This window comes from Lissotriton helveticus, chromosome 1_1 (assembly GCF_964261635.1).
Source record: "Lissotriton helveticus chromosome 1_1, aLisHel1.1, whole genome shotgun sequence".
Classification (NCBI taxonomy): domain Eukaryota; kingdom Metazoa; phylum Chordata; class Amphibia; order Caudata; family Salamandridae; genus Lissotriton; species Lissotriton helveticus.
In genome coordinates, this window is record NC_136057.1 from 1,912,169,259 (window position 1) to 1,912,181,647 (window position 12,389).

The 12,389-nt window shown below is 43.4% G+C and overlaps 1 protein-coding gene across 1 annotated transcript in view; it reads left to right on the plus strand.

The window, feature by feature from the left end:
- The window catches only part of NMNAT2 (nicotinamide nucleotide adenylyltransferase 2), a 298,030-nt gene that overhangs the window by 274,422 nt on the left and 11,219 nt on the right, over positions 1 to 12,389 (plus strand). Inside the window, exons 6-7 of the mRNA XM_078643152.1 lie at positions 9,261 to 9,341; positions 10,289 to 10,333. Of these exons, the coding sequence (XP_078499278.1) occupies positions 9,261 to 9,341; positions 10,289 to 10,333 (126 nt within the window). The remainder of the gene's footprint in view (positions 1 to 9,260; positions 9,342 to 10,288; positions 10,334 to 12,389) is intronic.

The following is a 12,389-nucleotide window of genomic DNA, read 5'->3' on the forward strand; positions in this document are numbered from 1 at the left end:
CAAAACTAGTTGACAGGGTATGCCGACGTCGGTCCCTTGTTCACTTTGCACTGGATTCAAGCTAGCCTGGCTGATAAGGGGTGTTACCCCGAAATCGGTCCCAGTATGGTTGTTTCTGGTCCAGGGAAGACCTGGCTTGGCAGTTCGGGTTGGACTGTTCCCATGAGGAACAGGGTCCAGACTGATTTGCAAATGGCTATGTCTGAACTGGGGTGGCTAAGTGAGCTAAAGAACGATGATGGATTCAACCCAGATCTGTGACTGGAGTGAGTGTCTGAAAAGTTTCAGAGCTCGATCCGTCATCTCCTTGTGCTTGCTTTGTTCCCCCTAAATTGGTAGGGTATGCCCAGACGTCGGCCCCTTGCTCACTTTGCCACTGGATTCAAGCTAGCCTGGCTGATGAGGAGTGTTACCCTGAAACCAGTCCCAGGATGCTTGTTTCCGGTCCAGGGAAGACCTGGCTTGGCAGTTCGGGCTGGACTGTTCCCATGAGGAACAGTGTCAAGACTGATTTGCATATGGCTGGGGCTGAACTGGGGTGGCAAAGTGAGCTAAAAAACGATGATGGATTAAAAACAGATCTGTCACTGGGGGTGATTGTCTAAAAAAGTTTCAGTGCTCCGTCCAGCATCTCCTTGTGTTTGCCCAAAATGTACCTAGTACAGCAATCAGCAACTGCAAAGTGACCAGTAAGCCTTTGCAAACCACCTGCACAGCGCACCACCACATGTGGCACTTATTGTGTAACTTTTATTCCGTTTGAGCTGGAAACTTTTTTTCATTGAAATCAACAAATTATGTGGCAGATGCCGAAACTTACACAGCCGCAGAATCACACAATTCTAGTGGCCTTCTTTCTACTTCCGCAGCTGCACCGGGTGGTGAGGAGTAGAAAGCTCTCAGTTTCTGCAACTGGCAGTATGCTTCTCCGTGGCTTGATTTTATTCCCACTGTTCTAATAATTAACACTGAATAAACCTGACCAAAAAGAAGTGAGGAGTCCAGCAAACATTTAAGTTGTTTTACTCAAACGTTAGTTCATAATTCATGCCTTCATCCCTTCAGTGCTTAAATAGTAAAAAACATAACTGCCCGGGCCCTCTTCAGGAGGCCACCGTAGCCTGCACCTCCCTTTGCCCCTGTCAGCACTACCATCACAGTACCTACACAATTATTATTCATCACAGTGCTACAAGTGTCACAATGGGGAGAGGATGTGGCCTAATGGCTAAGGTGGTCGACCTCAAATCTGGGGTACTAGGTTCAAGTCTCGACAGGGACGCCCAACATCCTGTGAATCTGGGAAAATCACTTAATCTCCCTGTGACTAATAAAAAATGAATGTGTCCTTATGTAACGCAACTTGTGCTCATTTAAAGTGCTCTGATACCTTCGGGTCACGTTCCACTATATAAAACTTCGAAAAGGAAATTCAGACTGTTCGACGCCCCCAAAGCTATTATAATGGCTTAGGCATCAGGTATTCCTTGTTTTTAATGTATATTGAATTATTAATACAACTGTTGCTCTGCTTATATCTAAATCCCATAAACAGCGCCACCATGTGTCAACTGTCATAAGTACCCGTGTTGACAATTAAGTGCTGGTGCTGAGCCCAGAAAACCACTTGCTCAAATTAAGCACTGCATCCCTCATGGGATTGAAGGGGTCTATTTACTGTCCTACACACAGGACATCACTCATGGTGTGCAGAGAACCAGAGCATTACTGCAGGTGTCTTCATGAGATCACAATTGATGTCTAACGCACACCCTAAGATCACCATCCTGTCTCCCCCAAACATTTGGATGGACTGTTGGGCCTCCTCATCCCCTTTAACACCTTCAGAGCTGCTCCGTGGTAGCCTCGAAGCAAGATAAATGTGTGAGACCCACATCGCTCAGCTAAACATAGGACTTGAAGTCCTGCAATTACTCTATACAATGCTGAATATTGATTTGGAATTTCGAAGGGGGCTCTGCTGTGAGTCTCAGGCAATGACCAAATGTAGTTGACAAGATACTGGAGTGAAGTAAGACATTACTGGATATGGCTGAAGTAACAGGACTTTCTTAACTATCGAGGCAGAACCAAGACCCTAACGCCTGACTCAACACAATGACGTCCAAGCTCATCAAGACCTCTAGCGGGTGAGTGGAACTGAGCATTAGAACTGAGAGAATATCCACCAAGGTGTGGGATTCAGTAGTAGAGGACACACAAGGTGAAATAACAGAGTTAGCAAAACCAGTGATGCCCATCCTGCACAGGAACTGCTTTGGTCTTAATTTCATGAGTAGAAAGCCAAGTGACTATAGTAGAAGCTACCAAAAAGGTTAGACACTGGAAAAATGTCTCTCTAGTGTTACTGTAGTATGGGGGAGACTTTGATACACCTACTCTCGCCTCCCCAATTTGAGGTGGGTGGGACAAAGAGGGCAATTTCTCACCATGCGGCCTTTTTGCCTACAGGACATACATAAACCCCATCTTCTACGTCTCCTGCATTTGTTACAGAATCAGAAACATGCAGAGTACCTTACAGCACCAGGGCCGGACTGGGAACCAAAACCGGCCCTGGCAAAGTGCTCGGCTGTCCCCCCCGGGGGTTGGGTGTGCGGCCAAGCTGTTTGCCACGGCCGGTTTCGCCGATTTCGTTACAGCGGCGGATATTGCAGCTATGCTGTAAAAACGGCTCTGTAACAAAATTGGCTCCCAGGGCCCCAAAAGTGTCCCCCAACACGGGCGGCCCACTGGGGAATTAACTAGTGCCCGCTACGGCGTGTCCGGCCCTGCACAGCACAGGTACTTCTGAATCATCCAAGGAGGAAGCACATGTCTAGGAACTTTCCTGCACAAATACAATCCTTTGAGGCTTTTTCCTGTTTCTATGTGAGCCGAAGCATGCAGCACAGGTGCAAAGAGGAAATAACAAGGAGAAATAAAGATATTTCTTCTCGTTACACGTCCCCTGGAAAGGCGTAGCATTCTGACGCATTTCTTGGTCTACCAGTATTGGTAAATCTGTGAATGCTTCAGAATCCATGGGTGGTTGTGTGGGACCACCCATGCTCCACCCATGGAACGCCTCCCTGGGGCAGAGTAACACAAGGGAGTGACTTGCGCTGCCTTGTATTACTCCAGATTTACCAAGCCACATAGGGCCACGCAAGGTGGCCTTGCATGGCTTGGTAAATAAATCTCATTATAGGTTTTACTTCACCCTGCGCACTCTCGCGTGGAGCAAGGGTGGGGCAAAACCTTGTTAAATATGCCCCTGAATATGTTCTGGCCAATTTATATCTTGCACTATTTGATGGCATTTGTTCATGGGGGTAAAACTGTTCTTTTATTTTTGCATTTTTATATAGCGAACTCAACCCGAAAATGTTGGAACGCTTGACATGAGCACTACTTACATTACACAAGGACACATTCATTTTTTTAGGAACATGGAGATTTAGTTATTTGAACAGAATCACAGGATGTTGTACTAACATGAGACTCAAACCTGGTTCCCCAGTTCTAAAGGTGGCAGCTCTGGCCGCTATGCAATATGTTCTCCTATCCTTTTCCATAGCCACATCCTCTCCCAAAGCACCTTCTTATAAATCAAATACGGCTGCTTCAGTAGCATGTACCTGATCAGTTCTTTTGAGTATAGACTTGAAGACGATCAAGAAGGTGAGCTAGTCATCAAACATAGCATGGGATCCCTATCAGTACAAAAGGAGTAGCCATGTCAGGGCATTCCTAGATGCGTTGCTGATAATGTAACCAGCTTTATCCCTAACTGTACCGAGGGGGGCAGTAGGTAAATTGAATAGCACAGGCATTAAGGAATTACGTAATGTTTCAGGTATGTCCATCAAATGTATTACCACCCAGAATTGCTAAGGGAGGTTCTAAGGTTATGTTTTCACAGGCTGCAGGCTCTTGGCAGATGACTTATTTTTTCAGTAAGCAGACATATGATCCTGCAATTGAGCCATTTCAGAAATTGTTTAGCATTATAACCTGGCAAGTGGTGGCCCAAATCTGTAAGGCTGTAAAAATATGCTAGAAGAACTAACAAAGAGGTGGGATACTTAACAGGAGGAGGAAATTAAATATTCTGGACTCTGGCTAAAAAGAGGAAGAATGCATAAGCTAAAATAACTTCTCCAAATTCAGATAAGAAGATAAACCCAATGACAGTAACTACAAGAAAAAGAAAAAAGGGCAAACTAATGTCAGTGCAAGCAAATCAGAGCCAGAAACAAGGGAATCAAATGCAAGGGAACCATGGGCATGATAAAGATGGAATTTTTAAGAGTTGAAATACACACCCTTGCTGATTACTTAGCAATTTATAGAGGGGCCTATACATGTCACCTATACACAATTGTGGACCATGTTTCATTAGAAGAGACAACATGTAGTCCCCTTGTAGAAATGCCTTGATATAGTGGGTGCATTAATGCATTTCGCTACTGTATCGTTGTGGCTTACGAATTCCCCTGTCCTGCGTTACCTGCCCAGAACAGCCAGCATTGAGCTCCTGCACCCAAGATGTTCTGGGAAGACACAACAAGTTAAGAAAGTGCCAATGAGGAGGAAAAGCAACAAGGGGTCATGTGCCCCCAGGAAAGTGGAGGTGCCCTATTCAAGAATCCTGGACACTAGCCGATACGAATGAGATCAAGGGTGCCATTTTGTCACCCACCTTCTGCACCTACCTAATAGAGACACTAGCGGCAGAATCTAGAGCCAAAGGCAGACATAGTTGACAACAGGGAAGGGAGCGAGACAGCCACAGGTGCAGTGACCTGGAAATATATATGCAAAAAACACAAAAGGAAATTGATCCTTAAGCAACATGAGCAGGTCGATTTTTACTTCCAGTTTAACAACCATTGCAGGACTGGGACTGGAACCCATCTCGGTTGGCCAGTACATGGAACTCCAGAGGTCCACACTTGCACCCACCCTCAATTCTTCCGTTTTCTCTATATTTGTGATCTGCTTTGTCGGAAATCATTAGCTGCTACAGCCTTGATTTCCAGAAGTAATTTGAGTGTCACTAGAGCAGGTGTAAAATTGAAGAGTGGCTGAGGAAGCTCAGAGAGCCATGTAGGCAGTGAAAATGTGGCAAAGGTGCACACATTTCAAGTTGAGGAAATCTCAAAAGACAAAGGAGGCATAGGGATTTGCTGGGAGTTGTCAGACTATAAAGTTCTCAACCTACCAAAGCTGATAGCCCAAAGTCTAGCGTATAACAGACTAAGATCAAAAGTGATCGGTGTTGGAAGATTCTGAGATGTATAAACACTTCTGTATGGTTAGCAAAATAGGAAGTGAAGGGTTCACGTTGGAAATTGCTTTTCCTTATTTATACTAGCAAGATTATGGCTAGGCATTTGACGATAGAGAGCACATTAACTTCTGCAAGGTAGCATCTCTGACCAGTGATCTAAGCCTCAATGAGCCTGAGAGCTAACCTTTGACAGGCCTAACTTTAATCCCCAACATATGTGCACAATTCAACTATAATAACTAATAAAATAGTCAGCAGTAATCTCCTCTAGGAAATAAAGTAATATTGAAAATATGGATATATATATTTTTTTAGCTACTTCGCTCAGCAGATCCATCAAGGGTTCAAACATGGTGGACAGTGGCAATGTGGAGTATTTGGCAGTTTCATTGCTTGTGCCATCCATGCAATGTAATGGTTGGTATATGGAGGACAAAAGTTGACCATGCAACAAAAAGGAAGCTCTGATGAACTGTGCGAGCTCCAGGACTCTCTATAGTAGCAATAACCTCATTTAAAAAAAAGATATCAGAAAGAGGTCTATGTAATTCTGAAAATTTCAGTGATAATCCTACAAAATTAAGGGATTGATCAGCAGTTCCCAGCAGTTCCCAGCATTATTGATAAAGCAACATTGTGCCCGACAAAATTGAACAAACCAGTAACGTTTTCCAACAAATTGGAATAAGTGACAGATATTTCCCAACAAAACTGAATAAATATACATTAATACCCCCAAAAATGTATTACATTCATAATCATTCTCAAAATAACTGAACAAGTTGACAACAATGTTCAACAAAACTGAAGAGTCCAGCAATAGCTTCTGTCAAAACTCTACGCATCAATGATGATTCCCAACAAAGCTGAATAAATCAAAAATCTTGCAATTTATATGATTTTGTTTCCACTAGGAGTTTAAAACATTGAAGGATGGATATCAACCAGTAGAATTTCTATTACTGAACCAAACTTTCTCTTGTCTTCCTCCAAGTGTAGATATCCTTGTTACTGACAGGACTGCCCTGTAGCCTTTGTGAGACTTTTTGTGTGTTAAGTATGAGGCAGAGGTGTGGAGAAGGTAAAGTGGGTTTTATTATGTGATAAGAATTACACCCACGACCTGGGAGCGTCCAGCAGCTGTGAATTTTCAGAGCAACTGAACAATGTCGCCAGGATGCACACAGCTGCTGTCCAGCCCTGAGTGTGGCACACAAGTCAAAGATAAACATTAATACATATAACAACAGCGTGGTCTCGTGTATGTGTGAGACCACCAATGATGTAAAATGAATGTGGCGTCGCAATAAGGAGAGACCACCGAATCTGAATACATGCTAAAGAGTGCTTTGTATATCCTCCAATCCTTTACTGTGTGGTGTTTAGGTGGTGGTTAGTCAATACCACTAGAGTTGAACCCTTATCAAGACTCAATCTTTGCTCAATCTGCGTATGGTCCAGAGATCATAGCCAGCTTAGAGTCCAGGAGCTGTTCCAAGACAAGCAGAATCAATTATAATATGTGTTTATTAACAAAGGGAACCAGCGAGACGCGGCCAGGGAAGACACCAGCCAAGACGTGTCTCTACAGAGCTCCATCTCGGAACCACACCCTTCACCCTTAAACTGGAGTGAAACGGGGCTGCCCACACAAACATTGTAAGATATGGGGTCGTTTGTTGGATTACTTTGGGCTCCAGGGAAGGTAATGCATATCCTCATTCGGTCTTTTGACCAGGAGGTCACAGTTGATTGTGTTGTTTTGCCTGATTTGTTTTCTGTGTCTGTTGATTGTCTTGAAAATCAATAAAAAATATTTTATCAAAGAAACAATAGAGTGCAATTTGTCAAAACTGGCGAGGCGGCAAGCTACAACTGGTCCTGCTGTCGGCAGAGCCAACAGGAAGTCCCACGGCCCCTGCCACACCATAAACACCGGCAACCACAAAACGCACCTCCAGGAGGAGCAACATGGAGGCTGCCATTGGATGGGAGGGGTGAGGTGCCAGACAGGGGTTACCTCACTTAAACCCCCCCCCAACCCCAAAGCCCCAAAGGTGAAAAATAAAATGGTAAACTATTTATTTTATTTTTCATGCCCCGTCCTGAACATAGTGTTAGGACGGGAGTGGGCCGCTGCTGAGTGACAGCAGCAGAGTGGAGGGTGGGCTGGCTGTGCACTGTTTAAAGTATGCATGTCTTTTTGGCCAGCTGTCTTGCGACGTCTTGAGGTTGACCGGCCATGAACTAAGGTGAGCCGGCTACCCAACAACAGGTGGCCCATCTTTTCTTAGCCACCCACCTAGCCAGCGCTATATAAAACTCTTATATAAATAAATAAATAAATAAGCATTGCCCAGCTATTTAACCAATAGCAAGCGCCAACACTTAACATAGGGTGGGGAAGGTATGTGTGCACTCACAAATCCAGTACGTACACTTGTCTGTTAATGAGGGACACCAATAAAACACAGTCGTGGACGTATATTTATTTAGAGATACAGAGCATTTCAGCATCCAAGTACACTCTGTCAGACACAGCTGGTGCAATCCATTTATACAATTTAAACATCATTGACATATATTGAAATAGCTGAGTCAGATGTGTGCACAAAAATATGTAAGTTGCACTGAAGAAAGTCTTTAACAGGAATCTTATCAAAACATGAATACACTGATGAATGCTGAGGACAGGTGTGATTTCAACATCTGCTGTTTGTCGTCCTTTCTTATCTACCTCACATCTACCTGATCCTTAAGTTCTGAAAAACAAAGGAGAAGCTACAAGAATAAACAGTTCATGGACTTTTACCCTCCTAGGCCTAACTGTAAAAGCCATGGTTTATACAGCTCCAGGGGTTATGAAATCACAGTGAAGACAACAACATAAAGTATGGTTAACCAATATCACTTTTCTGCTCCTATAAATGGTCGAGATACGCCATGTAGAAACTAACAATTAAACCCAGATCTGTGACTGGGAGTGAATGTTTGCATTGTTCAACATTCTGTCCATCATCTGTTCTTTTTGCTTTTGTCGCCCTAAGTGGGAAGGGTATGCCCAGACGTGGGTCCGTGCGCACTGTGCCACCGGATTCAAGCTAACCTGGCTGATGAGGAATGATACAACAAAATCAGTGCTAGGATGCTGGTTTTCAATCCAGGGAGGACCTGGCCTGGCAGTTCTGGCTGAACTGTTCCCATGAGGAGCAGGGTCAAGGCTGATTTGCATATGGTTGGGTCCAAACTGGGGTGGCGTGGTGAGCAAAAAAACAATGGATCGGTGACTGGGGTTGAATGTTTACATTGTTCAGCATTCCGTCCATCATCTGTTCTTTTTACATATGAAGAAACTAGCGGCCCTCCTTCGGGAAAGAGTTCTGAAATCTGAGAAAATATGGCACCTGTTAGCAATTTATATAAACTGGGAACAAAGGAAAGGGAAAATCCAAATGATAATGCCGAAAACGTTGTGTGTTTCGGGTATTTGCAAAATGCTTCCCCTCCAGAGACTGATAATCGAACTGGCGCGGCAGTATCGGAGGTCTGAAGGTTAAATTAAACGTAGATACTTTTGCAGACTATGGTTAGGGCGAGGCCGGCCCGGAGCGGGCGGACATTAGTTGATACTGTACATGGTGGATGCAGTTAATGGTCTATACTTTGTTTAATTATGAACAAAACATTGTAAAACAAATAGAAATGTGATGCATACCTGTGGGCACCCTTCACCTTACCCCAATTAAACCCAAAATAAAGTTGGGGATAAAAAAGAAAGGGACCCACCGACTGACAAACCATAGTTTAAGTCCCTGCTTAGCAGAACCTATACATTTAATTTGCATGTTTTCAGGTCCCCTTGATTAGAATGATAAGAAAAGTTTTAACATATACTTTCTTTAAAATTGTTGCCTTTGTTTCTGTTCTACTGTGCTCACTATCTTGTATTTGTCCACTCTTACAGCAAAGATTCTGGGAAAGGTTGGAGAAGGAATAAGCAGAATATGCTGTGTGCGTCCCCCCATGGAACGCTTCACATTTGTGGGTAAGATGATTCACATCATGAAAAGTGCCTCCTGTGTCACTTAGGCATGCCTCTTTCTCAATAGTGAACTTCCTCCCCCCAATTTATGTCTGTCTTTCTTTCTTCCTTCTCCCTCTATTCTCTCTTTGCCTATTCATCCTGCCCTTATTCTGAGTCCCATCACAATATAAGCAACTCTCTTTTTCCTTGCCTTGCTGTCTGTCTGTCCTGCTCTGTCTTCTCTCACAATCACACTCATATTGGCTATTTATCGCTCAGCCCGTCCATCTGACCAAATGTACTATATTTCTTGTGCCGCATCTTTCTTTTCATTCATAAATTCTTTTTCTGTTTTACCATTCATTTCCGTATTATGCCCACTTCTTTTTGCAGTTATCACTGTGTGTTTTCCTTCTCATAAGCTCTATTTGTTAGTTTTCTCTCCATCACTCTTTGATATGTTTTTACCTCATCCTCTCAATATCCATCGTGTTCTCTTTACCTTAGCCTCAGTTTCTGTTGCATGTCTTCTTATCCATAATCGGATTTGTTCTGAAGACAACTGCCTTTGTTTCTTATAACCTCTTTTCTGATTTTTTTATGTCATTCTGTCTCTAACACTCTTTTTGCTAAAGCATTCCGTGTTCCATACGGTCTTTACTTCTCTTTCTTTATACCCATCTTTATGTCAGTTTGCTGTTCTCTTGGCCCTAATTGATAATCCTTTTCCTATTTGTCAACCTGTTTCGTCCTTACTCACCTCTCGCTCAATTAATCTGTTCACGTTTTATCTCTATCCATTTCAAGATCATTATTCTCGCCCTCGGTTTCTCTCCCTATGTCTGTGTCTCCCTTAAGCACCCTTACCCACACTATATCTGCTTTTGTACTGTTATTAAGTACCTGAATTTCAAACTTCGCTCTCAATCAATCGCTTTGTCTTACTGCTTTCTTCCATCTTTCCCTAGATGAGAACGCCAACCTGGGGACTGTGATGAGATATGAGGAGATTGGTGAGTTTTGGGTGTATTCCTTTCTACTGCCTGGAAAGGACTTTAACAGATTTCACACAGAAGCATCAATTATCTAGTAAGAACAAATGGCCTTCAAGAGAGTCCATAATGAAAATCCTAGAAGCAATAGTGCGATAACATGGGATTCTCATCAGAATGTCAAAGTAGGCAATTCCATTCAGCATCTGCACTCTGTACAATATTATGAGGTCCATCTTATCAGGCAGTAACACAACCAGATTGGTCACACAGTAGCAGGCCCACTAAAGGTATGCGGCAGGGGAGGACAAAATTATGCTGTAGGGTTGACTAAATTATGTGGCAAGAAAAGACATTGTGTGGCGTAATGAAGCACATCTTCTGATAGTGTTACTTCATTATTTTGTAATTTCTACATGTTAACACTGTCTGTGCTAAGGTTTCATTTCATTAGTACCAGTGTAACACAAATACATCAAAAGGCACCAGAGAGGTAATCAATGAACCTTATGAAGGGCATTCAACTGCTAAGAAGCATATTTATGTAGGAGTTGCTTTGCCCTTTCGCCATGCAATGGGGCACAAGGGGGATACAACTCCAACATGTGATTTATCAAACCACGCAAGGTACCTTGCATGGCTTGAACAATCCAGAGTAATACAACACAGTGCAAATCCCTGCATCCACCCACGAATATTGCACATTTCCAGATATACCACCAGTGGTAAACCTGGGGATGCGTCAAAACGCTACGCCTCCCAAGGTAAGGCTTAACGAGGAGAAATTTCTTTATTACTCTTTGTTACTTCCTCTTTCTATGTGTGGTGCATTCTGCAGCACACATGGAAAGAGGAAAATGCCACAGGGGATTATTTTTTGGCAGGAAGGTACCCCTTCCTGCACAAAACCAATCTTACTTACTTACAAAAGAGCGCCTTTGCAAGGAAAGGACACAAATATGTTGTATTATGTTAAATGCAGCACATTCCTGCCCTTTCCCTTTCATGCAGCACAGCAAGGTGGCTTTATGCGCTGCGTGAACGTTTGATAGATATGGCCCTAAATTGGGCTACATGAGGACGATGGAGTATGTGAGATCAGATGACCACCAGGGGCCTTGTTATAAGATCGAATTTTGCCCTTTTCCTCCCCATTTAAATTTACACATAGCATACTGGGATTAGTAGATCTGTGCGAAAGAATAACTCAGCACGATTATGAGTGGGATCTGGAGGGTCACTCCAGAAATGTACTGGTGTTTTGGGAATAACAATTCACCAAGAGGTTTCCGCTGCTTTCATAATTTCCTCACCATCTGAATTTAAAGACCTCACATAATGAGTGCCAATGAGGGGAAAAAAAGACAGCAAGAGCGACAGCTACAGATAAGCATAAATAGAAGAATAAGGCAGTCAGGAAGCGAAAAGAACAAACATAGTAAAGAGAGAAATAAGGCAAGCACCAATGGTAGAAGCGTGAAACAACTAAAGGAACAAATTCTCATTCATAGGTACCTGGCCTGTAACGAGACTCTAGGCCTGGTTTAGAATTTGCCGGACGGCCCGTCCTTTTGGGCGACAGAGTAATTTACTCAGCTGCCCTAATGGAGGTGCCACCCACCAAATTATGAAACATCTGTATGCCCAGCGGACTTTTCAAGGATTGACAGAAACCACAATGGTGGTTCCTGCCAATGTATTGTAACTTGACGGAGCCATGCGGCAAAGTTAAAATATTTCTTTATTTTCAAGAGGAAAATCCCAAAGTGGGATTTTCTATTTGAAAATGAAAAAAACAGTGCCTTCCTCACCATGGAAGTTCCCTCTCGTGGCGAGGGGGGCATTGAGCACTTTTCAATGCCCGTTACTGTCGGGTTTTCCCTGGAGGTGACAGACATTGAAAAACGGTTATCTATCCGCCCACTTAAAGTAGTTGGGTGGGCATATAACCAAACTTCTAACCTCCCTTACTCCGTTAGGCTGTTGGAGGAGTTTGGCGATATTTACTCCGTCTTCAACCTATGGTCCACCTGCATTTAAAAAGGGTGGGCGGACCATAGTCTTGGTGGAGAAAGAA